The 26,650-nt window shown below is 35.9% G+C and overlaps 1 protein-coding gene, 29 non-coding genes and 2 pseudogenes across 30 annotated transcripts; 1 reads left to right on the top strand and 31 right to left on the bottom strand.

The window, feature by feature from the left end:
- Nucleotides 1-1,179: 1,179 nt before the first annotated feature.
- Nucleotides 1,180-1,286, bottom strand: LOC143457957 (U6 spliceosomal RNA). The gene has a single exon (XR_013117603.1). It is a non-coding gene; the product is annotated as a U6 spliceosomal RNA (small nuclear RNA).
- A 412-nt stretch (nt 1,287-1,698) lies between these two features.
- Nucleotides 1,699-1,805, bottom strand: LOC143457943 (U6 spliceosomal RNA). Its single transcript, XR_013117589.1, has one exon. It is a non-coding gene; the product is annotated as a U6 spliceosomal RNA (small nuclear RNA).
- Nucleotides 1,806-2,026: 221 nt separating this feature from the next.
- Nucleotides 2,027-2,133, bottom strand: LOC143457942 (U6 spliceosomal RNA). The gene has a single exon (XR_013117588.1). It is a non-coding gene; the product is annotated as a U6 spliceosomal RNA (small nuclear RNA).
- Nucleotides 2,134-2,540: 407 nt separating this feature from the next.
- On the bottom strand, nt 2,541-2,654 carry LOC143457960 (U6 spliceosomal RNA; annotated as a pseudogene).
- Nucleotides 2,655-3,192: 538 nt separating this feature from the next.
- Nucleotides 3,193-3,299, bottom strand: LOC143457947 (U6 spliceosomal RNA). Its single transcript, XR_013117593.1, has one exon. It is a non-coding gene; the product is annotated as a U6 spliceosomal RNA (small nuclear RNA).
- Nucleotides 3,300-3,694: 395 nt separating this feature from the next.
- Nucleotides 3,695-3,801, bottom strand: LOC143457941 (U6 spliceosomal RNA). The gene has a single exon (XR_013117587.1). It is a non-coding gene; the product is annotated as a U6 spliceosomal RNA (small nuclear RNA).
- Nucleotides 3,802-4,762: 961 nt separating this feature from the next.
- Nucleotides 4,763-4,869, bottom strand: LOC143457949 (U6 spliceosomal RNA). Its single transcript, XR_013117595.1, has one exon. It is a non-coding gene; the product is annotated as a U6 spliceosomal RNA (small nuclear RNA).
- A 410-nt stretch (nt 4,870-5,279) lies between these two features.
- On the bottom strand, nt 5,280-5,386 carry LOC143457940 (U6 spliceosomal RNA). The gene has a single exon (XR_013117586.1). It is a non-coding gene; the product is annotated as a U6 spliceosomal RNA (small nuclear RNA).
- A 414-nt stretch (nt 5,387-5,800) lies between these two features.
- LOC143457956 (U6 spliceosomal RNA) lies at nt 5,801-5,907 on the bottom strand. The gene has a single exon (XR_013117602.1). It is a non-coding gene; the product is annotated as a U6 spliceosomal RNA (small nuclear RNA).
- A 407-nt stretch (nt 5,908-6,314) lies between these two features.
- On the bottom strand, nt 6,315-6,421 carry LOC143457939 (U6 spliceosomal RNA). Its single transcript, XR_013117585.1, has one exon. It is a non-coding gene; the product is annotated as a U6 spliceosomal RNA (small nuclear RNA).
- Nucleotides 6,422-7,381: 960 nt separating this feature from the next.
- LOC143457948 (U6 spliceosomal RNA) lies at nt 7,382-7,488 on the bottom strand. Its single transcript, XR_013117594.1, has one exon. It is a non-coding gene; the product is annotated as a U6 spliceosomal RNA (small nuclear RNA).
- A 410-nt stretch (nt 7,489-7,898) lies between these two features.
- LOC143457938 (U6 spliceosomal RNA) lies at nt 7,899-8,005 on the bottom strand. The gene has a single exon (XR_013117584.1). It is a non-coding gene; the product is annotated as a U6 spliceosomal RNA (small nuclear RNA).
- A 414-nt stretch (nt 8,006-8,419) lies between these two features.
- Nucleotides 8,420-8,526, bottom strand: LOC143457954 (U6 spliceosomal RNA). Its single transcript, XR_013117600.1, has one exon. It is a non-coding gene; the product is annotated as a U6 spliceosomal RNA (small nuclear RNA).
- A 407-nt stretch (nt 8,527-8,933) lies between these two features.
- On the bottom strand, nt 8,934-9,040 carry LOC143457937 (U6 spliceosomal RNA). The gene has a single exon (XR_013117583.1). It is a non-coding gene; the product is annotated as a U6 spliceosomal RNA (small nuclear RNA).
- Nucleotides 9,041-9,447: 407 nt separating this feature from the next.
- Nucleotides 9,448-9,554, bottom strand: LOC143457936 (U6 spliceosomal RNA). The gene has a single exon (XR_013117582.1). It is a non-coding gene; the product is annotated as a U6 spliceosomal RNA (small nuclear RNA).
- A 407-nt stretch (nt 9,555-9,961) lies between these two features.
- Nucleotides 9,962-10,068, bottom strand: LOC143457935 (U6 spliceosomal RNA). Its single transcript, XR_013117581.1, has one exon. It is a non-coding gene; the product is annotated as a U6 spliceosomal RNA (small nuclear RNA).
- A 408-nt stretch (nt 10,069-10,476) lies between these two features.
- Nucleotides 10,477-10,583, bottom strand: LOC143457934 (U6 spliceosomal RNA). Its single transcript, XR_013117580.1, has one exon. It is a non-coding gene; the product is annotated as a U6 spliceosomal RNA (small nuclear RNA).
- A 415-nt stretch (nt 10,584-10,998) lies between these two features.
- On the bottom strand, nt 10,999-11,105 carry LOC143457953 (U6 spliceosomal RNA). The gene has a single exon (XR_013117599.1). It is a non-coding gene; the product is annotated as a U6 spliceosomal RNA (small nuclear RNA).
- Nucleotides 11,106-11,513: 408 nt separating this feature from the next.
- On the bottom strand, nt 11,514-11,620 carry LOC143457931 (U6 spliceosomal RNA). The gene has a single exon (XR_013117578.1). It is a non-coding gene; the product is annotated as a U6 spliceosomal RNA (small nuclear RNA).
- Nucleotides 11,621-12,028: 408 nt separating this feature from the next.
- LOC143457959 (U6 spliceosomal RNA) lies at nt 12,029-12,135 on the bottom strand. Its single transcript, XR_013117604.1, has one exon. It is a non-coding gene; the product is annotated as a U6 spliceosomal RNA (small nuclear RNA).
- A 406-nt stretch (nt 12,136-12,541) lies between these two features.
- LOC143457930 (U6 spliceosomal RNA) lies at nt 12,542-12,648 on the bottom strand. The gene has a single exon (XR_013117577.1). It is a non-coding gene; the product is annotated as a U6 spliceosomal RNA (small nuclear RNA).
- Nucleotides 12,649-13,063: 415 nt separating this feature from the next.
- On the bottom strand, nt 13,064-13,170 carry LOC143457952 (U6 spliceosomal RNA). The gene has a single exon (XR_013117598.1). It is a non-coding gene; the product is annotated as a U6 spliceosomal RNA (small nuclear RNA).
- A 407-nt stretch (nt 13,171-13,577) lies between these two features.
- LOC143457929 (U6 spliceosomal RNA) lies at nt 13,578-13,684 on the bottom strand. The gene has a single exon (XR_013117576.1). It is a non-coding gene; the product is annotated as a U6 spliceosomal RNA (small nuclear RNA).
- Nucleotides 13,685-14,091: 407 nt separating this feature from the next.
- On the bottom strand, nt 14,092-14,198 carry LOC143457928 (U6 spliceosomal RNA). Its single transcript, XR_013117575.1, has one exon. It is a non-coding gene; the product is annotated as a U6 spliceosomal RNA (small nuclear RNA).
- A 407-nt stretch (nt 14,199-14,605) lies between these two features.
- On the bottom strand, nt 14,606-14,712 carry LOC143457927 (U6 spliceosomal RNA). Its single transcript, XR_013117574.1, has one exon. It is a non-coding gene; the product is annotated as a U6 spliceosomal RNA (small nuclear RNA).
- Nucleotides 14,713-15,127: 415 nt separating this feature from the next.
- On the bottom strand, nt 15,128-15,234 carry LOC143457951 (U6 spliceosomal RNA). Its single transcript, XR_013117597.1, has one exon. It is a non-coding gene; the product is annotated as a U6 spliceosomal RNA (small nuclear RNA).
- A 405-nt stretch (nt 15,235-15,639) lies between these two features.
- LOC143457926 (U6 spliceosomal RNA) lies at nt 15,640-15,746 on the bottom strand. The gene has a single exon (XR_013117573.1). It is a non-coding gene; the product is annotated as a U6 spliceosomal RNA (small nuclear RNA).
- Nucleotides 15,747-17,143: 1,397 nt separating this feature from the next.
- Nucleotides 17,144-17,250, bottom strand: LOC143457925 (U6 spliceosomal RNA). The gene has a single exon (XR_013117572.1). It is a non-coding gene; the product is annotated as a U6 spliceosomal RNA (small nuclear RNA).
- A 412-nt stretch (nt 17,251-17,662) lies between these two features.
- On the bottom strand, nt 17,663-17,769 carry LOC143457950 (U6 spliceosomal RNA). The gene has a single exon (XR_013117596.1). It is a non-coding gene; the product is annotated as a U6 spliceosomal RNA (small nuclear RNA).
- A 407-nt stretch (nt 17,770-18,176) lies between these two features.
- On the bottom strand, nt 18,177-18,283 carry LOC143457924 (U6 spliceosomal RNA). Its single transcript, XR_013117571.1, has one exon. It is a non-coding gene; the product is annotated as a U6 spliceosomal RNA (small nuclear RNA).
- A 415-nt stretch (nt 18,284-18,698) lies between these two features.
- On the bottom strand, nt 18,699-18,798 carry LOC143457961 (U6 spliceosomal RNA; annotated as a pseudogene).
- A 2,129-nt stretch (nt 18,799-20,927) lies between these two features.
- LOC143451378 (galactokinase-like) lies at nt 20,928-26,639 on the top strand. The gene is made up of 8 exons (XM_076951872.1): nt 20,928-22,344; nt 22,759-22,951; nt 23,135-23,254; nt 23,401-23,539; nt 24,869-25,050; nt 25,168-25,318; nt 25,547-25,709; nt 26,050-26,639. Exons 1-8 carry the CDS (start codon nt 22,174-22,176, stop codon nt 26,116-26,118), a joined length of 1,188 nt encoding a protein of 395 aa, XP_076807987.1. The 5' UTR covers nt 20,928-22,173; the 3' UTR covers nt 26,119-26,639.
- Nucleotides 26,640-26,650: the final 11 nt, after the last annotated feature.

The following is a 26,650-nucleotide window of genomic DNA, read 5'->3' as shown; positions in this document are numbered from 1 at the left end:
GAAACCAACCAGACAATGCAATCTGAACTTTTAAAACTTTGCTCATAAGTAGCGTAGCGGCGTGGGAAGGAAAAGTTTCCTCTTTTGCAGCTATAGCAAGCGCAGCATCGGTGCCAATATTTTTAAAGAAGTATGACACACGAGATGAGCATGCAGCTGCTTCAACAGGGGCTTTGTACCTTTTGGTAACTAAATGGTTAACGTTAACATCTGCACGTCCGCACGTCCGTCTGCATGGCTGATTGAAAACGCGGACCCACATCAATTACAAAGGAATTTACCATTACCTGTGTCTTTCAAATATGGAAATGCTCTCTGTAGATCATTCGTAAACTTAGGCTACATATTCTTTTGGGCATTATGGTAAAAATTACAAGTTAATTTAATCACACGAATATTACATCAAATTTTAGTTCAAAAAATACCGGGTTTTGTGCAGAATAAAATGCTGCTTCTGACTTGCAGTTGCTGTACTGACTGACGGGGCAAGACAAGCTAACTTTCTGAACTAATGGATTCTAGGTCAGTGCTCTTCAACAGGGGTTCTGCGGAACCTTAGGGTTCCGGGAACCATGTAGTGGGGTTCCGTGAGTTTTCAAGGTTCCGCGAGGGTTCCTCGTTTATTTACGGAAATTGATTTCTTGCTTCAGCATTTTGATGCGTCTTTCCGATTTTTTTCAGATCACTGTACCGCATTCATACTCCAAGTAGGCCAGTTTGTTAAACAGGAAGTTGAGTGCAGTCAACAACCCAATAAAACATTGATATATTTGTTACGTCACTTGCTGTTAACAAGAACGTTATTGTTGCATCACACTCATAGGATGTTGGCGATGTACAGATCATAAAAGTACAAGCAGACTGAGTAGAGAGTACAGACTTGTGTAATAACGAAATATTTTATTTTCTGACCAAGCAATTTGTAACTTCTAAACTTTTGTTAGTGGGGTTCCGTGACAAACGCGAAAGTACATGAGGGGTTCCGCGTTGACAAAAAGGTTGAAGAGCACTGTTCTAGGTCATAGTGACGTTGCCTAACAAGCACAATAGAATTGCCATTTAAGGATAGTAACTGCGAGTATATCCTACCAGAAAATGCTGATTATTGACAGATTTGCTCGATAAAAACCCTCTGTAAAATGTCATTATGGCATAGGATAAAGATAGGGTTAGGGTTTGAAAAATTTGGAACGCTTCACGAGTTTGCGTGTCATCCTTGCGCAGGGGCCATGCTAATCTTCTCTGTATCGTTTCAATTTTAGTATACGTACTTCCGAAGCAAGTACAACTACGAATACTTTCACCGTTTCTTAAATAGGCTTCCTGGAAAAATGTTTTTCATTTCTGGTACTCCACGATAATAAATTATCTACGCCGGATAGAAGACTTATTGCTGAATTATAAAGTGTATGATTTAATTGGGTTTTACATACAATGCGAAATAGCGACCGATGACACGCCTTACCCTAAGTTTATCCTTAACACTCTCCCTACTGTTGTAGGCAAACAAGGTTTTTTTATTCTCTAACAAAGTTTTAAATGCTGTGAAAATTACGTCTGCCATATCTTGCTTGAAATAAGTGTAAAAGTTTTATTGGGATTAAGTTAAAGTTGTGTTGGGGTTAAGTTTGATTTATGATTCCATCATTGCTGGTTAGAGATAGTGTTAATGTTGGATAAAGATAGGGTTATGGTCTGAAAAATATGGAACGCTTCACGATTTTGCGTGTCATCCTTGCGCAGGGGCCATGCTAATCTTCTCTGTATCGTTCCAATTTTAGTATACGTACTGCCGAAGCAAGTACAACTACCTCTCCTTTGACCGTTTATTAAATAGTTTTCTTGGAAAATGATTCTTAAATAGGCTTCCTGGAAAAATGTTTTCCATTTCTGGTACTTATTAAAAACAATTACGTCCCAAAACAAGACTTAATGCAAAACTATAAAGTTCATGATTTAATTGGGTTTTACATATAATGCGAAATAGCGACCGATAAAGGTGGGATAAAGATGGGGTTAGGGTTTGAAAAATATGGAACGCTTCACGATTTTGCGTGTCATCCTTGCGCAGGGGCCATGCTAATCTTCTCTGTATCGTTCCAATTTTAGTATACGTACTGCCGAAGCAAGTACAACTACCAATACTTTGACCGTTTATTAAATAGTTTTCATGGAAAATGATTTTCCATTTCTGGTACTTATTAACAAACAATTATGTTCCCAAAACAAGACTTAATGCGAAACTATAAAGTGCATGATTTAATTGGGTTTTACATATAATGCGGTATACCGACCGATGACACGCCTTACCCTAAATTTATCCTTAACCCTCTCCCTACTGTTGTAGACAAACAAGTTTTTATTCTCTAACAAAGTTTTAAATTCTGTGAAAATTACGTCACCCTTATCTTGCGTTAGATGAGTGTTAAAGTTTTATTGGGATTAAGTTAAAGTTGTGTTGGGGTTAAGTTTGAATTAGGATTCGATTACTGTTGGTTGGAGATAGTGTAAATGTTGGATAAAGATGGGGTTAGGGTTTGAAAAATATGGAACGCTTCACGATTTTGCGTGTCATCCTTGCGCAGGGGCCATGCTAATCTTCTCTGTATCGTTCCAATTTTAGTGTACTTGCGTATACTTGTCGGTTTTCATAACTTCTCTCGCACTGTCGCACTTCTTTACCATTTACACGTGCAGGTTTTTTTTAGTTTATTTCTTGTTCCGCGTCACCGCACTACCCCTGTAGGCCTATTTGGTCATTAACGCCCCGCGCTTATTTTCTTGCTATGTGGCCAAGATTAATTCTGTGTTTTTTTTTTTTTTTTTTCATAAAATTACTGGTTTATAACAGTAAACATGAAACGGTATGTACATGTACAACTTACAAAAGTAACAAGGTCTTGTCACCAAATCCACTTCAACTTGGTTTGCAAAATTATTCTGTGAAGATTAATTAATTAAAAGATTAATTCTGTGTTTTGGTTGGTTGCTTGGCTAGCAAGGGCTTGGTTGAGTTGAGTTAGTCTACGTGAGGTTTTAATAAAGAGAACACGTTTGTTTTTATTTGAGGAAGACTCGTAAAAATAAGAGAGTCTGGCTAATTGACTAGCCGTTAAAGCGGGGAGCTTACCTGGTCAGAAAAAGTTTGGTTACAATAGTGTAAAATTTGGATAAAGATGGGGTTAGGGTTTGAAAAATATGGAACGCTTCACGATTTTGCGTGTCATCCTTGCGCAGGGGCCATGCTAATCTTCTCTGTATCGTTTCAATTTTAGTATACGTACTGCCGAAGCAAGTACAACTACCAATACTTTGACCGTTTCTTAAATAGGCTTCCTGGAAAAATGTTTTCCATTTCTGGTACTTATTAAAACAATTACGTCCCGAAACAAGACTTAATGCAAAACTATAAAGTGCATGATTTAATTGGGTTTTACATATAATGCGCCCTCGCTGTACACTCAAATTAACCTTCCCCTCTCGCTCTAAAGTTATAGACCAACAAGGTTTTTTTTATTCTCTAACAAAGTTTTAAATGTAGTGAGAGTTCTGTCAACCTTATTTTGCATTAGATGAGTGTTAAAGTTTCATTGGGATTAAGTTAAAGTTGTGTTGGGGTTAAGTTTGAATTAGGATTCGATTACTGTTGGTTGGAGATAGCGTAAATGTTGGATAAAGATAGGGTTAGGGTTTGAAAAATATGGAACGCTTCACGATTTTGCGTGTCATCCTTGCGCAGGGGCCATGCTAATCTTCTCTGTATCGTTCCAATTTTAGTATACGTACTGCCGAAGCAAGTACAACTACCAATACTTTGACCGTTTCTTAAATAGGCTTCCTGGAAAAATGTTTTCCATTTCTGGTACTTATTAAAAACAATTACGTCCCAAAACAAGACTTAATGCAAAACTATAAAGTTCATGATTTAATTGGGTTTTACATATTAAGGTTTTACCTTAATTTTAGTATTCGTGTTACGGACTTTGTTCCTCACATGTTGTGTTGTTACTTATCACCGTGTTTTTGCTTGAAGCGTTTTTACCAATCAGCACCTTCTACGCGTTTGTTAACTATTTTTATCACGTGATTTGGCACCCTTGTTATATATAAATATTGTGCGCTTTTTAGAGTTTTTTAGTTGAGTCGGCGTCTGGCTGAGACCAATTAAATGTGGCTTTTCGAAGATCATCGGTTTGTTTCATTAGCGTGATAACGCTACACAGTCTCACAGTTGAAGGTTACTCACAGTTACTCGCAGTTAAAGGTGTCGCGGTTCACCGTAAATATGAAATTAAGCCTGGCTACATGAACGAGAAAATAATCGTTACATAAGTACTGCCGAAGCAAGTACAACTACCAATACTTTCACCGTTTCTTAAAAATGCTTCCTGGAAAAATGTTTTCCATTTCTGGTACTTATTAAAAACAATTACGTCCCAAAACAAGACTTATTGCGTAATTATAAAGTGCATGATTTAATTGGGTTTTACATATAATGCGAAATAGCGATCGATCCCTCGCTGTACACTCAAATTAACCTTCCCCTCTCGCCCTAAAGTTATAGACCAACAAGGTTTTTTTTTATTCTCTAACAAAGTTTTAAATGTAGTGAGAGTTCTGTCACACTTATCTTGCGTTAGATGAGTGTTAAAGTTTCATGGGGATTAAGTTAAAGTTGTGTTGGGGTCAAGTTTGATTTTGGATTCCATCACTTTTGGTTAGAGATAGTGTTAATGTTGGATAAAGGTAGGGTTAGGGTTTAAAAAATATGGAACGCTTCACGAGTTTGCGTGTCATCCTTGCGCAGGGGCCATGCTAATCTTCTCTGTATCGTTCCAATTTTAGTATACGTACTGCCGAAGCAAGTACAACTACCTCTCCTTTGACCGTTTATTAAATAGTTTTCTTGGAAAATGATTTTCCATTTCTGGTACTTATTAACAAACAATTATGTTCCCAAAACAAGACTTAATGCAAAACTATAAAGTGCATGATTTAATTGGGTTTTACATATAATGCGAAATAGCGACCGATGACACGCCTTAACCTAAGTTTATCCTTAACCCTCTCTCTACTGTTGTAGGCAAACAAGGTTTTTTTATTCTTTAACAAAGTTTTAAATTCTGTGAAAATTACGTCTGCCATATCTTGCGTAAGATGAGTGTTAAAGTTTTATTGGGATTAAATTAAAGTTGTGTTGGGGTTAAGTTTGATTTATGATTCGATTACTGTTGGTTGGAGATAGTGTTAATGTTGGATAAAGATGGGGTTAGGGTTTGAAAAATATGGAACGCTTCACGATTTTGCGTGTCATCCTTGCGCAGGGGCCATGCTAATCTTCTCTGTATCGTTCCAATTTTAGTATACGTACTGCCGAAGCAAGTACAACTACCAATACTTTCACCGTTTCTTAAGTAGGCTTCCTGGAAAAATGTTTTCCATTTCTGGTACTTATTAAAAACAATTACGTCCCGAAACAAGACTTAATGCAAAACTATAAAGTGCATGATTTAATTGGGTTTTACATATAATGCGAAATAGCGACCGATGACACGCTGTACACTCAAATTAACCTTCCCCTGTCGCTCTAAAGTTATAGACCATGCAACAAGGTTTTTTTTATTCTCTAACAAAGTTTTAAATGTAGTGAGAGTTCTGTCAACCTTATTTTGCATTAGATGAGTGTTAAAGTTTCATTGGGATTAAGTTAAAGTTGTGTTGGGGTTAAGTTTGAATTAGGATTCGATTACTGTTGGTTGGAGATAGTGTTAATGTTGGATAAAGATGGGGTTAGGATTTGAAAAACATGGAACGCTTCACGATTTTGCGTGTCATCCTTGCGCAGGGGCCATGCTAATCTTCTCTGTATCGTTCCAATTTTAGTATACGTACTGCCGAAGCAAGTACAACTACTAATACTTTGACCGTTTCTTAAATAGGCTTCTTGGAAAAATGTTTTCCATTTCTGGTACTTATTAAAACAATTACGTCCCGAAACAAGACTTAATGCAAAACTATAAAGTGCATGATTTAATTGGGTTTTACATATAATGCGAAATAGCGACCGATGACACGCCTTAACCTAAGTTTATCCTTAACCCTCTCTCTACTGTTGTAGGCAAACAAGGTTTTTTTATTCTTTAACAAAGTTTTAAATTCTGTGAAAATTTCCTCTGCCATATCTTGCGTAAGATGAGTGTTAAAGTTTTATTGGAATTAAATTAAAGTTGTGTTGGGGTTAAGTTTGATTTATGATTCGATTACTGTTGGTTGGAGATAGTGTTAATGTTGGATAAAGATGGGGTTAGGGTTTGAAAAATATGGAACGCTTCACGATTTTGCGTGTCATCCTTGCGCAGGGGCCATGCTAATCTTCTCTGTATCGTTCCAATTTTAGTATACGTACTGCCGAAGCAAGTACAACTACCAATAGTTTGACCGTTTCTTAACCAGGCTTACTGGAAAAATGTTTTCCATTTCTGGTACTTATTAAAACAATTACGTCCCGAAACAAGACTTAATGCAAAACTATAAAGTGCATGATTTAATTGGGTTTTACATATTAAGGTTTTACCTTAATTTTAGTATTCGTGTTACGGACTTTGTTCCTCACATGTTGTGTTGTTACTTATCACCGTGTTTTTGCTTGAAGCGTTTTTACCAATCAGCACCTTCTACGCGTTTGTTAACTATTTTTATCACGTGATTTGGCACCCTTGTTATATATAAATATTGTGCGCTTTTTAGAGTTTTTTAGTTGAGTCGGCGTCTGGCTGAGACCAATTAAATGTGGCTTTTCGAAGATCATCGGTTTGTTTCATTAGCGTGATAACGCTACACAGTCTCACAGTTGAAGGTTACTCACAGTTACTCGCAGTTAAAGGTGTCGCGGTTCACCGTAAATATGAAATTAAGCCTGGCTACATGAACGAGAAAATAATCGTTACATAAGTACTGCCGAAGCAAGTACAACTACCAATACTTTCACCGTTTCTTAAAAATGCTTCCTGGAAAAATGTTTTCCATTTCTGGTACTTATTAAAAACAATTACGTCCCAAAACAAGACTTATTGCGTAATTATAAAGTGCATGATTTAATTGGGTTTTACATATAATGCGAAATAGCGATCGATCCCTCGCTGTACACTCAAATTAACCTTCCCCTCTCGCCCTAAAGTTATAGACCAACAAGGTTTTTTTTTATTCTCTAACAAAGTTTTAAATGTAGTGAGAGTTCTGTCACACTTATCTTGCGTTAGATGAGTGTTAAAGTTTCATGGGGATTAAGTTAAAGTTGTGTTGGGGTCAAGTTTGATTTTGGATTCCATCACTTTTGGTTAGAGATAGTGTTAATGTTGGATAAAGGTAGGGTTAGGGTTTAAAAAATATGGAACGCTTCACGAGTTTGCGTGTCATCCTTGCGCAGGGGCCATGCTAATCTTCTCTGTATCGTTCCAATTTTAGTATACGTACTGCCGAAGCAAGTACAACTACCTCTCCTTTGACCGTTTATTAAATAGTTTTCTTGGAAAATGATTTTCCATTTCTGGTACTTATTAACAAACAATTATGTTCCCAAAACAAGACTTAATGCAAAACTATAAAGTGCATGATTTAATTGGGTTTTACATATAATGCGAAATAGCGACCGATGACACGCCTTAACCTAAGTTTATCCTTAACCCTCTCTCTACTGTTGTAGGCAAACAAGGTTTTTTTATTCTTTAACAAAGTTTTAAATTCTGTGAAAATTACGTCTGCCATATCTTGCGTAAGATGAGTGTTAAAGTTTTATTGGGATTAAATTAAAGTTGTGTTGGGGTTAAGTTTGATTTATGATTCGATTACTGTTGGTTGGAGATAGTGTTAATGTTGGATAAAGATGGGGTTAGGGTTTGAAAAATATGGAACGCTTCACGATTTTGCGTGTCATCCTTGCGCAGGGGCCATGCTAATCTTCTCTGTATCGTTCCAATTTTAGTATACGTACTGCCGAAGCAAGTACAACTACCAATACTTTCACCGTTTCTTAAGTAGGCTTCCTGGAAAAATGTTTTCCATTTCTGGTACTTATTAAAAACAATTACGTCCCGAAACAAGACTTAATGCAAAACTATAAAGTGCATGATTTAATTGGGTTTTACATATAATGCGAAATAGCGACCGATGACACGCTGTACACTCAAATTAACCTTCCCCTGTCGCTCTAAAGTTATAGACCATGCAACAAGGTTTTTTTTATTCTCTAACAAAGTTTTAAATGTAGTGAGAGTTCTGTCAACCTTATTTTGCATTAGATGAGTGTTAAAGTTTCATTGGGATTAAGTTAAAGTTGTGTTGGGGTTAAGTTTGAATTAGGATTCGATTACTGTTGGTTGGAGATAGTGTTAATGTTGGATAAAGATGGGGTTAGGATTTGAAAAACATGGAACGCTTCACGATTTTGCGTGTCATCCTTGCGCAGGGGCCATGCTAATCTTCTCTGTATCGTTCCAATTTTAGTATACGTACTGCCGAAGCAAGTACAACTACTAATACTTTGACCGTTTCTTAAATAGGCTTCTTGGAAAAATGTTTTCCATTTCTGGTACTTATTAAAACAATTACGTCCCGAAACAAGACTTAATGCAAAACTATAAAGTGCATGATTTAATTGGGTTTTACATATAATGCGAAATAGCGACCGATGACACGCCTTAACCTAAGTTTATCCTTAACCCTCTCTCTACTGTTGTAGGCAAACAAGGTTTTTTTATTCTTTAACAAAGTTTTAAATTCTGTGAAAATTTCCTCTGCCATATCTTGCGTAAGATGAGTGTTAAAGTTTTATTGGAATTAAATTAAAGTTGTGTTGGGGTTAAGTTTGATTTATGATTCGATTACTGTTGGTTGGAGATAGTGTTAATGTTGGATAAAGATGGGGTTAGGGTTTGAAAAATATGGAACGCTTCACGATTTTGCGTGTCATCCTTGCGCAGGGGCCATGCTAATCTTCTCTGTATCGTTCCAATTTTAGTATACGTACTGCCGAAGCAAGTACAACTACCAATAGTTTGACCGTTTCTTAACCAGGCTTACTGGAAAAATGTTTTCCATTTCTGGTACTTATTAAAACAATTACGTCCCGAAACAAGACTTAATGCAAAACTATAAAGTGCATGATTTAATTGGGTTTTACATATAATGCGAAATAGCGACCGATGACACGCCTTAACCTAAGTTTATCCTTAACCCTCTCTCTACTGTTGTAGGCAAACAAGGTTTTTTTATTCTTTAACAAAGTTTTAAATTCTGTGAAAATTACCTCTGCCATATCTTGCGTAAGATGAGTGTTAAAGTTTTATTGGAATTAAATTAAAGTTTTGTTGGGGTTAAGTTTGATTTATGATTCGATTACTGTTGGTTGGAGATAGTGTTAATGTTGGATAAAGATGGGGTTAGGGTTTGAAAAATATGGAACGCTTCACGATTTTGCGTGTCATCCTTGCGCAGGGGCCATGCTAATCTTCTCTGTATCGTTCCAATTTTAGTATACGTACTGCCGAAGCAAGTACAACTACCAATATTTTGACCGTTTCTTAACCAGGCTTACTGGAAAAATGTTTTCCATTTCTGGTACTTATTAAAACAATTACGTCCCGAAACAAGACTTAATGCAAAACTATAAAGTGCATGATTTAATTGGGTTTTACATATAATGCGAAATAGCGACCGATGACACGCCTTACCCTAAATTTATCCTTAACCCTCTCCCTACTGTTGTAGGCAAACAAAGTTTTTTTATTCTTTAACAAAGTTTTAAATTCTGTGAAAATTACGTCTGCCATATCTTGCGTAAGATGAGTGTTAAAGTTTTATTGGAATTAAATTAAAGTTGTGTTGGGGTTAAGTTTGATTTATGATTCGATTACTGTTGGTTGGAGATAGTGTTAATGTTGGATAAAGATGGGGTTAGGGTTTGAAAAATATGGAACGCTTCACGATTTTGCGTGTCATCCTTGCGCAGGGGCCATGCTAATCTTCTCTGTATCGTTCCAATTTTAGTATACGTACTGCCGAAGCAAGTACAACTACCAATATTTTGACCGTTTCTTAAATAGACTTCTTGGAAAAATGTTTTCCATTTCTGGTACTTATTAAAAACAATTACGTCCCGAAACAAGACTTAATGCAAAACTATAAAGTGCATGATTTAATTGGGTTTTACATATAATGCGAAATAGCGACCGATGACACGCCTTACCCTAAGTTTATCCTTAACACTCTCCCTACTGTTGTAGGCAAACAAGGTTTTTTTATTCTCTAACAAAGTTTTAAATGCTGTGAAAATTACGTCTGCCTTATCTTGCTTGAGATAAGTGTTAAAGTTTTATTGGGATTAAATTAAAGTTGTGTTGGGGTTAAGTTTAACTTAGAATTCCATCACTGTTGGTTAGAGTTAATGTTAATGTTGGATAAAGGTTGGTTTAGGGTTTAAAAAATATGGAACGCTTCACGATTTTGCGTGTCATCCTTGCGCAGGGGCCATGCTAATCTTCTCTGTATCGTTCCAATTTTAGTATACGTACTGCCGAAGCAAGTACAACTACCAATACTTTGACCGTTTCTTAAATAGGCTTCCTGGAAAAATGTTTTTCATTTCTGGTACTCCACGATAATAAATTATCTACGCCCGATAGAAGACTTATTGCTGAATTAAGTTATAAAGTGTATGATTTAATTGGGTTTTACATATAATGCGGTATACCGACCGATGACACGCCTTACCCTAAATTTATCCTTAACACTCTCCCTACTGTTGTAGACAAACAAGTTTTTTATTCTCTAACAGAATTTTAAATGCTGTGAAAATTTCCTCTGCCATATCTTGCGTAAGATGAGTGTTAAAGTTTTATTGGAATTAAATTAAAGTTGTGTTGGGGTTAAGTTTGAATTAGGATTCGATTACTGTTGGTTGGAGATAGTGTTAATGTTGGATAAAGATGGGGTTAGGATTTGAAAAACATGGAACGCTTCACGATTTTGCGTGTCATCCTTGCGCAGGGGCCATGCTAATCTTCTCTGTATCGTTCCAATTTTAGTATACGTACTGCCGAAGCAAGTACAACTACCAATATTTTGACCGTTTCTTAAATAGGCTTCTTGGAAAAATGTTTTCCATTTCTGGTACTTATTAAAAACAATTAGGTCTTAAAACAAGACTTATTGCGGAATTATAAAGTGCATGATTTAATTGGGTTTTACATATAATGCGAAATAGCGACCGATGACACGCCTTACCCTAAATTTATCCTTAACCCTCTCCCTACTGTTGTAGGCAAACAAGGTTTTTTTATTCTTTAACAAAGTTTTAAATTCTGTGAAAATTACCTCTGCCATATCTTGCGTAAGATGAGTGTTAAAGTTTTATTGGAATTAAATTAAAGTTTTGTTGGGGTTAAGTTTGATTTATGATTCGATTACTGTTGGTTGGAGATAGTGTTAATGTTGGATAAAGATGGGGTTAGGGTTTGAAAAATATGGAACGCTTCACGATTTTGCGTGTCATCCTTGCGCAGGGGCCATGCTAATCTTCTCTGTATCGTTCCAATTTTAGTATACGTACTGCCGAAGCAAGTACAACTACCAATATTTTGACCGTTTCTTAAATAGGCTTCTTGGAAAAATGTTTTCCATTTCTGGTACTTATTAAAAACAATTAGGTCTTAAAACAAGACTTATTGCGGAATTATAAAGTGCATGATTTAATTGGGTTTTACATATAATGCGAAATAGCGACCGATGACACGCCTTACCCTAAATTTATCCTTAACCCTCTCCCTACTGTTGTAGGCAAACAAAGTTTTTTTATTCTTTAACAAAGTTTTAAATTCTGTGAAAATTACGTCTGCCATATCTTGCGTAAGATGAGTGTTAAAGTTTTATTGGGATTAAATTAAAGTTGTGTTGGGGTTAAGTTTGATTTATGATTCGATTACTGTTGGTTGGAGATAGTGTAAATGTTGGATAAAGATGGGGTTAGGGTTTGAAAAATATGGAACGCTTCACGATTTTGCGTGTCATCCTTGCGCAGGGGCCATGCTAATCTTCTCTGTATCGTTCCTATTTTAGTATACGTACTGCCGAAGCAAGTACAACTACCAATATTTTGACCGTTTCTTAAATAGACTTCTTGGAAAAATGTTTTCCATTTCTGGTACTTATTAAAAACAATTACGTCTTAAAACAAGACTTATTGCGGAGTTATAGTGCATGATTTAATTGGGTTTTACATATAATGCGAAATAGCGACCGATGACACGCCTTACCCTAAGTTTATCCTTAACACTGTCTCTACTGTTGTAGGCAAACAAGGTTTTTTTATTCTCTAACAAAGTTTTAAATGCTGTGAAAATTACGTTTGCCTTATCTTGCTTGAGATAAGTGTTAAAGTTTTATTGGGATTAAATTAAAGTTGTGTTGGGGTTAAGTTTGACTTAGAATTCCATCACTGTTGGTTAGAGTTAATGTTAATGTTGGATAAAGGTAGGGTTAGGGTTTAAAAAATATGGAACGCTTCACGATTTTGCGTGTCATCCTTGCGCAGGGGCCATGCTAATCTTCTCTGTATCGTTCCAATTTTAGTATACGTACTGCCGAAGCAAGTACAACTACCAATACTTTGACCGTTTCTTAAATAGGCTTCCTGGAAAAATGTTTTTCATTTCTGGTACTCCACGATAATAAATTATCTACGCCCGATAGAAGACTTATTGCTGAATTAAGTTATAAAGTGTATGATTTAATTGGGTTTTACATATAATGCGGTATACCGACCGATGACACGCCTTACCCTAAATTTATGCTTAACACTCTCCCTACTGTTGTAGACAAACAAGTTTTTTATTCTCTAACAGAGTTTTAAATGCTGTGAAAATTTCCTCTGCCATATCTTGCGTAAGATGAGTTTTAAAGTTTTATTGGAATTAAATTAAAGTTGTGTTGGGGTTAAGTTTGAATTAGGATTCGATTACTGTTGGTTGGAGATAGTGTTAATGTTGGATAAAGATGGGGTTAGGATTTGAAAAACATGGAACGCTTCACGATTTTGCGTGTCATCCTTGCGCAGGGGCCATGCTAATCTTCTCTGTATCGTTCCAATTTTAGTATACGTACTGCCGAAGCAAGTACAACTACCAATACTTTGACCGTTTCTTAAATAGGCTTCTTGGAAAAATGTTTTCCATTTCTGGTACTTATTAAAACAATTACGTCCCGAAACAAGACTTAATGCAAAACTATAAAGTGCATGATTTAATTGGGTTTTACATATAATGCGAAATAGCGACCGATGACACGCCTTAACCTAAGTTTATCCTTAACCCTCTCCCTACTGTTGTAGGCAAACAAGGTTTTTTTATTCTTTAACAAAGTTTTAAATTCTGTGAAAATTACGTCTGCCATATCTTGCGTAAGATGAGTGTTAAAGTTTTATTGGGATTAAATTAAAGTTGTGTTGGGGTTAAGTTTGATTTATGATTCGATTACTGTTGGTTGGAGATAGTGTAAATGTTGGATAAAGATGGGGTTAGGGTTTGAAAAATATGGAACGCTTCACGATTTTGCGTGTCATCCTTGCGCAGGGGCCATGCTAATCTTCTCTGTATCGTTCCAATTTTAGTATACGTACTGCCGAAGCAAGTACAACTACCAATACTTTGACCGTTTCTTAAATAGGCTTCTTGGAAAAATGTTTTCCATTTCTGGTACTTATTAAAACAATTACGTCCCGAAACAAGACTTAATGCAAAACTATAAAGTGCATGATTTAATTGGGTTTTACATATAATGCGAAATAGCGACCGATGACACGCCTTAACCTAAGTTTATCCTTAACCCTCTCCCTACTGTTGTAGGCAAACAAGGTTTTTTTATTCTTTAACAAAGTTTTAAATTCTGTGAAAATTACGTCTGCCATATCTTGCGTAAGATGAGTGTTAAAGTTTTATTGGGATTAAATTAAAGTTGTGTTGGGGTTAAGTTTGATTTATGATTCGATTACTGTTGGTTGGAGATAGTGTAAATGTTGGATAAAGATGGGGTTAGGGTTTGAAAAATATGGAACGCTTCACGATTTTGCGTGTCATCCTTGCGCAGGGGCCATGCTAATCTTCTCTGTATCGTTCCAATTTTAGTATACGTACTGCCGAAGCAAGTACAACTACCAATACTTTGACTGTTTCTTAAATAGGCTTACTGGAAAAATGTTTTCCATTTCTGGTACTTATTAAAACAATTACGTCCCGAAACAAGACTTAATGCAAAACTATAAAGTGCATGATTTAATTGGGTTTTACATATAATGCGAAATAGCGACCGATGACACGCCTTAACCTAAGTTTATCCTTAACCCTCTCCCTACTGTTGTAGGCAAACAAGGTTTTTTTATTCTTTAACAAAGTTTTAAATTCTGTGAAAATTACGTCTGCCATATCTTGCGTAAGATGAGTGTTAAAGTTTTATTGGGATTAAATTAAAGTTGTGTTGAGGTTAAGTTTGATTTATGATTCGATTACTGTTGGTTGGAGATAGTGTTAATGTTGGATAAAGATGGGGTTAGGGTTTGAAAAATATGGAACGCTTCACGATTTTGCGTGTCATCCTTGCGCAGGGGCCATGCTAATCTTCTCTGTATCGTTCCAATTTTAGTATACGTACTGCCGAAGCAAGTACAACTACCAATTATTTTGACGGTTTCTTAAATAGGCTTCTTGGAAAAATGTTTTCCATTTCTGGTACTTATTAAAAACAATTACGTCCCGAAACAAGACTTAATGCAAAACTATAAAGTGCATGATTTAATTGGGTTTTACATATAATGCGAAATAGCGACCGATGACACGCTGTACCCTCAAATTAACCTTCCCCTCTCGCTCTAAAGTTATAGACCATGCAACAAGGTTTTTTTTATTCTCTAACAAAGTTTTAAATGTAGTGAGAGTTCTGTCAACCTTATTTTGCATTAGATGAGTGTTAAAGTTTCATTGGGATTAAGTTAAAGTTGTGTTGGGGTTAAGTTTGAATTAGGATTCGATTACTGTTGGTTGGAGATAGTGTTAATGTTGGATAAAGATGGGGTTAGGATTTGAAAAACATGGAACGCTTCACGATTTTGCGTGTCATCCTTGCGCAGGGGCCATGCTAATCTTCTCTGTATCGTTCCAATTTTAGTATACGTACTGCCGAAGCAAGTACAACTACCAGTACTTTGACCGTTTCTTAAATAGGCTTCTTGGAAAAATGTTTTCCATTTCTGGTACTTATTAAAACAATTACGTCCCGAAACAAGACTTAATGCAAAACTATAAAGTGCATGATTTAATTGGGTTTTACATATAATGCGAAATAGCGACCGATGACACGCCTTACCCTAAATTTATCCTTAACCCTCTCCCTACTGTTGTAGACAAACAAGTTTTTTATTCTCTAACAGAGTTTTAAATGCTGTGAAATTTTCCTCTGCCATATCTTGCGTAAGATGAGTGTTAAAGTTTTATTGGAATTAAATTAAAGTTGTGTTGGGGTTAAGTTTGATTTATGATTCGATTACTGTTGGTTGGAGATAGTGTTAATGTTGGATAAAGATGGGGTTAGGGTTTGAAAAATATGGAACGCTTCACGATTTTGCGTGTCATCCTTGCGCAGGGGCCATGCTAATCTTCTCTGTATCGTTCCAATTTTAGTATACGTACTGCCGAAGCAAGTACAACTACCAATATTTTGACCGTTTCTTAACCAGGCTTACTGGAAAAATGTTTTCCATTTCTGGTACTTATTAAAACAATTACGTCCCGAAACAAGACTTAATGCAAAACTATAAAGTGCATGATTTAATTGGGTTTTACATATAATGCGAAATAGCGACCGATGACACGCCTTAACCTAAGTTTATCCTTAACCCTCTCTCTACTGTTGTAGGCAAACAAGGTTTTTTTATTCTTTAACAAAGTTTTAAATTCTGTGAAAATTACGTCTGCCATATCTTGCGTAAGATGGGTGTACCGACACTTAATCACGCGACACTTTATCACGCGACGCTTAATCACCGACACTTAATCACTAGGACATTTAGTCACGCGACACATAATCACTAGGACATTTAATCACGCGACACATAATCACTAGGACATTTAATCACGCGACTTGGATACTTAATCACGCGACATTTAATCACGCGACACATAATCACTTCGATGTCGGAAAAGCGTGAGGAAAATTCAGTAATTCAAGCTCGTGTGCATCTCTCTGTGGAGTCTAATGACGAATTAAGAACAGCTGTTCGGTGTTTACCAGCCTTAGCCATGGTCCCTTCCTCTGATGTAGTCGAGTCATTTCTGATCTTAGCTGATAGCATGCCCGATCACGAGAAAATGCCTGAGCTGCTTTCGTATTTCGAACACACATATATCAGAGGCAGACGACGTCCGGGACGTGGTGAAAATTACGGCTCAGCCATCTTTCCAATCGAAAGTTGGAATCATTACGAAGCCGGGGCTGGTTGCATTGCAAGAACCACAAATGCAGTCGAAGGTTGGCATTTTGGTCTCCAAGTGCTTTTCAATGCCACCACCCGACATTGTGGACTTTCATACAGGGAATTGAAAAAGACATTCAAATGCAATGTGCAACGTTTCTGCAAGGAATTGCTGGTACTCAACCTTCTATTCCAATGCGGTACAAGACACTGAAACTGCGCGTGCAAAACACAGTTGACCGTTATCTGTCAAGCGAGATTTTAGTCTACCTTCGTGCAGTTGCTTACATTTCCCATGCATAGCATTGCTGTAAATTGTAAATGTAAATAAACATTGTAAATGTGTGATTAAAATGTCCTAGTGATTATGTGTCGCGTGATTAAATGTCCTAGTGATTATGTGTCGCGTGATTAAGTGTCGCGTGATTAAATGTCCTAGTGATTATGTGTCGGTGATTAAGCGTCGCGTGATTAAGTGTCGCGTGATTAAGTGTCACCAAACCGTAAGATGAGTGTTAAAGTTTTATTGGAATTAAATTAAAGTTGTGTTGGGGTTAAGTTTGATTTATGATTCGATTACTGTTGGTTGGAGATAGTGTTAATGTTGGATAAAGATGGGGTTAGGGTTTGAAAAATATGGAACGCTTCACGATTTTGCGTGTCATCCTTGCGCAGGGGCCATGCTAATCTTCTCTGTATCGTTCCAATTTTAGTATACGTACTGCCGAAGCAAGTACAACTACCAATATTTTGACCGTTTCTTAAATAGGCTTCTTGAAAAAATGTTTTCCATTTCTGGTACTTATTAAAAACAATTACGTCTTAAAACAAGACTTATTGCGGAATTATAGTGCATGATTTAATTGGGTTTTACATATAATGCGAAATAGCGACCGATGACACGCTGTACACTCAAATTAACCTTCCCCTCTCGCTCTAAAGTTATAGACCATGCAACAAGGTTTTTTTTATTCTCTAACAAAGTTTTAAATGTAATGAGAGTTCTGTCAACCTTATTTTGCATTAGATGAGTGTTAAAGTTTCATTGGGATTAAGTTAAAGTTGTGTTGGGGTTAAGTTTGAATTAGGATTCGATTACTGTTGGTTGGAGACAGTGTTAATGTTGGATAAAGATGGGGTTAGGATTTGAAAAACATGGAACGCTTCACGATTTTGCGTGTCATCCTTGCGCAGGGGCCATGCTAATCTTCTCTGTATCGTTCCAATTTTAGTATACGTACTGCCGAAGCAAGTACAACTACCAATACTTTGACCGTTTCTTAAATAGGCTTCTTGGAAAAATGTTTTCCATTTCTGGTACTTATTAAAACAATTACGTCCCGAAACAAGACTTAATGCAAAACTATAAAGTGCATGATTTAATTGGGTTTTACATATAATGCGAAATAGCGACCGATGACACGCCTTAACCTAAGTTTATCCTTAACCCTCTCTCTACTGTTGTAGGCAAACAAAGTTTTTTTATTCTTTAACAAAGTTTTAAATGCTGTGAAAATTACGTCTGCCATATCTTGCGTAAGATGAGTGTTAAAGTTTTATTGGAATTAAATTAAAGTTGTGTTGGGGTTAAGTTTGATTTATGATTCGATTACTGTTGGTTGGAGATAGTGTAAATGTTGGATAAAGATGGGGTTAGGGTTTGAAAAATATGGAACGCTTCACGATTTTGCGTGTCATCCTTGCGCAGGGGCCATGCTAATCTTCTCTGTATCGTTCCAATTTTAGTATACGTACTGCCGAAGCAAGTACAACTACCAATACTTTGACCGTTTCTTAAATAAGCTTCCTGGAAAATTGTTTTTCATTTCTGGTACTCCACGATAATAAATTTTCTACGCCCGATAGAAGACTTATTGCTGAATTAAGTTATAAAGTGTATGATTTAATTGGGTTTTACATATAATGCGGTATACCGACCGATGACACGCCTTACCATAAATTTATCCTTAACACTCTCCCTACTGTTGTAGACAAACAAGTTTTTTATTCTCTAACAGAGTTTTAAATGCTGTGAAAATTTCCTCTGCCATATCTTGCATTAGATGAGTGTTAAAGTTTTATTGGGATTAAGTTAAAGTTGTGTTGGGGTTAAATTTGAGTTAGGATTCGATCACTGTTGGTTAGAGATAGTGTTAATGTTGGATAAAGGTAGGGTTAGGGTTTGAAAAATATGGAACGCTTCACGATTTTACGTGTCATCCTTGCGCAGGGGCCATGCTAATCTTCTCTTGTTTCGCTTTTTAGTCGCGGATAATGAAGTACGCTTACGAATAAAGCTTTATGGTATTCTGAATACAAAAAAAAAAATTTAAATTTAAAAAAACGAAGCAACGGAAAAGGAACAACTTTGGGCGCAAAACTTGTGGACATCATTTTACTCTGTGGCGAAGAAACTGCGCACTAAACACTTTGTGAGTACAGAGATGTGTATGTTGCATAAGTTAGCAAACAAATTTGGACGTTAAATGTCCGCCGTACATCTTGTTAAATGATTATAACTTGCTTTCTTGTATTTGTATAGGACAGACAGTAAAAGCGGTCGAAAGGGAACAGAACTTTCGATATATAATAAGGATAAACAACACACAAAACATGCACAAAATAAATACACAATGCACGAAAACAATACAAGTTTTTATTAGGGACTATAACGTGAAGGTGAAATGAAGCTTGAGTATACGTAGGGATGTATAAAACAGAATAATTGACTATTCTAGAACGATCTAGAATAATTCATTCCGTAACCAGAATTTCAAATCCTATTCTAGGGTAACATAACTTAAAAGTTAAGAAAATTAAGCAGCCGCAATGCTTTTATTTTGCTTTTGCAATAGGCTCACAAAATTATTATGGTTCATGCGATTCGACAATTGTCAAATTGATATGACGTACGGTTTACTTCATGACGATTAAAGCACCCAGCGCCTAGTATTGGAATGTGAATAAAAAAAATCGAAAACAACTTTTCCTGCACGTGCCAATGAAAAGCTTCAATCATGAAATAAAACCTGTTCCTAACATTTGGAAAAAATACGAAAACTAGTTTCTAATCTTTTGAGATTCGGTTATTTAATTTCTGGGATGTGCATATCTAGGTATACGTGTTAGCAAAAGACGATAAGATATCTAAAATAAGGTTATAACTTATAAGGCAATAAGAATCGGTTTTTAATACTTTGTTCCATGTCAAATGTGACATCGTATATTTCAATACAAACTGACATAGGCCTACAAACATTAGGCTACAAACATTTAAAATGTGATCAGGAGAGAAGGTTAGTTGTCTGTTAGGTCTGTACGGTTTTTACACATGTAGACATGCTAAATTTGAAAGTTTTACGTATGTTTTTGATAAGTTTTGCAGGGAGAACTGTTGATTTTCAATCACGCATTTAAGTCTGGTTGAGGATTTTATCGGCGGTCGGTTCGATTTTTGGGTTATGCTGTAGTGCCCAAAGGTCATCGATTTTTTCGGTGAGCGTTATAGTCCGTTTCCATTGGATTTGGGTGTGAAGGCAATAGATGGTGGACGGCATCGGGTCCAAATTTGCAAAAGCAGCAGCTACTTTCATTGTGGGCGCGTAATCGGTTCTATTAATTATTATTCAAAGGTAATATATTCTATGCAGATTTGAAATTAAACGCGCGAAGTTAGTTCAGGGAATTTCAGGCAATTTCTGCGACATTGTCTTCGTAAAAATATTCGATAATTTTCCTGATGCTGGTTCACAGATTCATGGCGCTTAAAGCTTACTTTTAACCAATTTTGTGCTATTGAATCAAAAGCCTTTTCAAAATCCAGCGAGATAAAACACGCCTCTAGCCCTTTCTTTGAGCTATGTTCAAATAGGTCTCTCAAGAGCGTATGGTAGCCTACCTTCACTTATCGTCTTTCTTATTGTTGCGAATTCGATTCCCTCAATTAATCCTGGCAATATTTCTTTTAATTTGTTCCTCCAGACTTTTGTGTATATTTTGGAGTTTGTAGCCTATTTTGGAGGGTGATCCAACGTCCCTCTTGATCTAGATCCCATTTTTTAATATTTATTGCTGGGTGGTTGATTAAAATTGCTATTCCTTTATTGGGCATTAACTTTCTGGGGCAGGAGCTAAAAATTAATTTTTCTATTCTGCATTCGGAGCGCCATTTTAATTCATTGTGCCGAGGACATCTCGTTTCCTGCAATAAGTGTATGTACGCTTCGTCTTTTTTTAGGTAATTAATTAAACAATTCAGCGCCTTTCGCTTGGCAATTTAGCTCCTAAAAATTTGAAGTATTAATTTTTAGATAAAACGCATTTGGAAAATTAAGGTTTTTCTCAGTTCGGGGGTTTTTGGTGCCGATAAAGTTGGCGCTGAAGGAGGTACAAAAAAGTTGGGAAAAATCGATAAGTAGTAAACAGTTTTGCACGCTACGAACTTACCATGCAAAACTTTCCTGAAAAATTCTAAATTTACCATGACATCTAAGAAATTATCGAATTTAAAAATCCCGCATCAGGTGCATATCTATGATTACATGTTTTGCACCTAAATTGTCTTAGATTATATTAACACATTTCACATTGCCGTCATCACAGTTACAGTAATAAAAATTTAATAGCTACTAGTAGCTTATCATTAATTACTTTGTTGTGGGTCTGAAGTGTTTTATCAGTTATCACTAAGCACTCTTTTAGCATTTGTTTTTATCTTTTTTCTTACTGTGTTTGACACCACAAAAATACTGTAATATAACACACCAGTACCACTGGCTAGAAGTCCAGAAGAATACTCTGTTCATCAGTCATTCCGTGGGTTGAATCGTCATGGGTGGACTCGTCCGTGGGTTGAAAAGTCCGTGGGTTGAAAGGTCTGTGAGTTGAATCTTTCATGAATTGAATCGTCCGACCACTGTGAAATTTTAGCCTGGCATCATGAAGGAGAGAATTTTTGTTACAATTATTGCGTCACAACTTCTTTTCTATTACCTTACAACTCTTTCCTATCATTCAAGCCTTCACGTCAAAGTGTAAAAGTATAAGAGACCCAAAGTGGATAGCCTACATAGACAAAAAATTGTTTTAACTAAAACAAAAAACACACAACAACCAAGTTACAAGAATATAAATAGTTATATCTGAGTTGTCCATCGTGGAAAGGGTAGCAGCTGCATGCACGAGATTCAGCAGTGTACACCCTCATTTTTTTCATATTCAGGTCGCTTATACCAAATATAATAAACAAAGAAAAACTGGCCGTTTGAACGCCAACTTATAATATATAAATAAACAAAGAATTGAGGCTTCAGTACAGAACAGACCATCACGCCAAAGTTTGTGTCCGTGCAGGCAAGATTTCTCATCGAAAACTGCCATACTTTGCATTCTGCATGTGACTGACCGTGCATTTAACACAGTCTGCATCAGTTGTATGTGTACATTGTACATATTGCAGTATTTTGGGATATATAAATATTGTGAGCCATCTTCAAAACTTAGTTTTATAATTACAGTTTATATCATTTTTGTGATTTTGGAACTGTGATTTTGTGAATAATGATTTTAATGTTGTAAATAAAATTATAAGAAATTTCGATTGGTTAATAGTGCAGTTAGTTGACCAGTGTTACTGTTATTATGCTTTAGATACTAGTAAAATGTCACTGATAACTGAGATACCTTCCGTTGAGGAATTAGTAAAGCAAGCTAAGGCAGCTTTTGCTGAATGTTTTCCTGGAAATGAAGCGACCATCGTAGCATGTGCGCCTGGGCGCGTTAATTTGATAGGAGAACATACGGATTACAATGAAGGATTTGTCTTTCCTATGGTATTACTAGGCTTTTGCATTTGTTCTTGTGATGTTATCTGCTATCAGGTTTTAAGATAAGGTGAAAACTATACATTACAAAAGTAGGGATTTCTTTTTCAGAACATCAAATCCAAAACAGTTATCTTGATTATACAAAATGTTTTTCATACTAAATACAGTCAACTTCTGTTTTAATTGGAAATGTTATTTTGCAAAATAGTTGTTATCTATCAGTTACTTATGATGGATGTATAACGTTGTTAGAATATTATGGTAATGATGGTCTATAGAAATAATTTGTGCATAGATTTAGTTTTATTTTGGGAGGTTTTAAGTTAAATGTTCTGAAAATGCTAATTTTGTGACAATATATTGCCAGTTTATGAAGCTGTAGCACTACGTTTCTTAAACATTGACTGTTTGTTGGTACAGGCACTTCCACAGGTGACTGTTATGGCAGGATGTAGAAATGAAGATGCCTCAAGCATTGTTGTACAAACTATGGCAACTACTGCAGATAAACCTACCTGTGTCAATTTTCATTCACCTACGGCGGATACCCCATTAACACCCGGAAAGCCATTGTGGGCCAATTATGTCAAGGGTGTTGTTCAGTGCTTTAAAAGTATGTTACAGACATATCCTTACTTATAAAGTATTGTCGATGTAAAATGACATTTCATGATGTTATCGTGACATAAGTGTGGTGGTTTTTATGAAAATTATATGAAAACCTGTATACTTTGCTAAGTTTTCCATTTCCAGAATTACAGGTCATATTGCTAATATGGTTATATACTTATGACAGTTGCACCAGTTCCCGGGTTTAAAGCTGTATTACTCAGTAGTGTACCTATTGGTGGAGGAGTATCAAGTTCAGCGTCACTTGAGGTTGCTGTTTACACATTCTTGGAAGTTTTAACTGGATGTAGGTCCTATTAAATGTTCTACTTGTTGCATTTTTTAAAAATCTGATTTTACTGTAACGCATTGTGCTGCTAATAAGATTTATGTACTAGTATTAGTACAGTACGCCGATCTTAATTCAGTGTAAACATTTTGCTCCTGTTAAAGCCTCTGCTCCTGATCTGAAATCAAAGGCTCTCTCCTGTCAGGAGGCTGAGCACAAGTTTCCTGGAATGCCATGTGGTATTATGGATCAGTTTATATCAGTCATGGGTAAAGAAGGTCACGCGTTGCTGATTGATTGCAGGTACCAAATGACAGTTAGACCTCAAGTGATTTTTTACTTCTATATTTCTGGCTATGTTATTGAAACACCAGTACATGAATAATATTTAGTTTTCTTAATAAATAATACTGTTGTTGATGTGCATTTGTAGTGCACGGGTCATTTAATTATAATATGAACGTTGGTTGGAGTCACCCTATTTTTTATTTCATTAATTGATTCCATTCAATTTTCTTAGATGAATGGTGAAAATCAGATTAGCAGTTTTCGATTTATGGGCAAAAACGTTTTTGACCACTAGATGACTTTACATCAATGATCAATAAACAAACTGTTATATCTCAAGATCCGCTCATTGTATTTAGATAATTTTTTGATCTACCCCATACCTCTTTTGAAATTAAGACTTTTGACTGTAGCTTGCTGTGCGTTATTATTTTGCAATTGCATATTATGTAGTCAGGCACAGAGCTGGGCTCGAACGTGCTCGTTTTTTGTAGGTCATCGTGTGAGCAACGCTCATCTGCCAAGATCAAATTTCACATTATTTCAGTCTTCCAGTCGCACTCATTTCCTTTGCACAAAATGCAAACGTTGTGTGAACTGTGAAGCCCTTTATAGCTTACAAATTGTGTAAGTTTTGACTGTGTTGAGATTAACTGTAGTTTTAAGGTGATGGTGGTGTAAAAACGATATGAATCAACTATTTTTTTCAAGTGATCACGAGAGACAATGACAAAAGCTCAAGATAAAACAGTTTAAAGCCAGCTTTGTAGGTTTATGATGTTACAGTTTACGGTTTATGAAAAGTAATAAAATAAAATTATTCCAATACATTGACATTGTCTATATATTGCCCTACATTATACAACCCTAACCCTAAAACTTGTTTGTATAGACGATGACTATGTTCCAATAAGATCAATAAAATAAATTCCCATAAAAATGCAATAATTCTAATAAGACATCCTGGACAAAAAACGATTCACACCCCACTTCAGCTAGTAATCTGCTTACGCTGCCCCTGGAAATATCAATTTTTTTTCTTAAACATTATGATGCCAACCTACAAATGGAAACAAGTTCTGAATTACAACATGCAAATGCTCTTGTTTATTGAAAATGTCCTGGAAGGACAAAAATAGCTTTACCATAATGATCGCGAGCACGCTCTTTTCTTTTTTGTGAGCGCAAGGGCTCGTGCGAGCGTGGTCAATTTTTTATTCAAGAACATGAGTGTAAGCGGCACTCGAATTCTGTTCGACGAGCGTAAACGCCTTTTAAGTGAGCGTTGCCCAGCTATGATCAGGCATACACATTGTTGACCATAATTAAGCTTATATTTATTAGGTCAATGGAATCTACACTTATTCCCCTGACTGATATAAATGTAGCTGTGCTAATAACAAACTCAAATGTTCGCCATGAATTGACTGGAAGTGAATACCCTGAACGAAGACAATCCTGCTTTAAAGCGGCTGAAATTATGAAAAAGAAGAGCTTGAGAGAAGCAACTCTTCAAGACCTTGCAGGTAGTACATTTTGGTAGTACAAATATAATATGTAAAATGGAATTAACTGCACAGGAGATTTGGTGCACGTAAACTTACAGTGATCCTGATCTAAGTGAAAATTTATGAGTTTTTTAGCCTTTGAAGCTGAAATGGACAAAACTACTTTTTGGAGAGCTAGGCATGTTATTGGGGAAATAAAGCGCACCCTTGATGCCGCAAATGCTCTGAAAATAGGAAATTACCAATTGTTTGGGAAACTAATGGTTGAAAGCCATAATTCGTTAAGGTACATATTGAGGGTAATCTGTTTTTGTTTTTAAAATCATGTTGCAAAACATTCCATATTTACAACTTTTTCAGACAAAGTTTGTTTTTAGCTATGACTTCCACCAAAATCTCACAACTACAACTTGTAAACATTTGTGCAATATGGCAAAGGTTTAAATTTATTCACTTAGCCAAAAGAGAAGAGTACCCAAACAGTTGGGTAAAAACATATTTGCTTTTTAAACAGGGATGATTATGAGGTCAGTTGCTTAGAGCTGGATGAACTTGTAGAATATGCTCTTGAATGCCCTGGCGTTTATGGAAGCAGAATGACAGGAGGGGGATTTGGTGGATGTGCTGTCACACTGTTAGATGCCAGCAAAGTAGAAGAAACTGTTTTGCATATTAAGGTAAACTTATCGAATCTGTTTAAATTAATTTTTTTCCTTTGTAATTATGCATCACATAGCTATGCCACTAAATTCTTCAACAGAGATGAGCTTAGTAGAGCTCTAGTGTATGTTTTTCTAATGAAATCCCTGATCTTCATTTTTACATTTCCCTGTGTTATTTTGTTCCTTTTCCGCTGAAATTTCATACCCTGGTCAATTTTATTGTTGCATGACTAGCATCAAATCTTTTATCAGTTTTATATAGTTTTACACGTTAATAAATGTGGTTTTGTTTTTAAAACATACTGTTAAAAATATGCTTTTTAAACTTACCGGTATACTGTTTTTTTTTGTACAGTCAAAATATTCTGGCACTGCCACGTTTTATGTTGCTCTGCCATCAAGTGGTGCTCAAGTTCTGAAGTAAATCTGATGGGTTTGTCTACTTACACATGGTGCTAGCTGAAAACCGTTATAAAATTTTACAAACAGTTCTGTTAGTCAAAGGTAAAGTTGTGCAACTTAGAATTTTGTTCCAACCGACATAAAAGGATTATTGTACCACCCCTAGATAAATTGCTGTGTGTGTAAACATGTAGTTTTTAATGTTAGATTACTAAAAACGCTCTAACGTTGGATTCTTTACATCGATCCGTACTTATTTCTTCAATTTGTTGTTTGTCAAATTTTGTGCATGTAAATGGTGTAATCTATTGCTTCATGTCAGTTTTTAACTCTTTTTTATGCAAATTTTTTAATGAAAATATGCAGTGTTCTTCAAGATCTGCTAAAACTAGTTAGCCTCATTTCTATCAATTTCTTCAAAATTTATTTGTAATACATTATTGCCAGTCTTTTTATGCCAATACTTTGCAGAATAATAAGACCAAAAAGTGCAATTACTTGTTTATTTTAAATTTCGACGAATTAAAAAAACAGTGCTGATTATTTACTTTTAT

This window comes from Clavelina lepadiformis, chromosome 4 (assembly GCF_947623445.1).
Source record: "Clavelina lepadiformis chromosome 4, kaClaLepa1.1, whole genome shotgun sequence".
In the NCBI taxonomy this organism is placed as follows: Eukaryota; Metazoa; Chordata; class Ascidiacea; order Aplousobranchia; family Clavelinidae; genus Clavelina; species Clavelina lepadiformis.
This window is presented reverse-complemented; position numbering and strand designations above follow the sequence as displayed.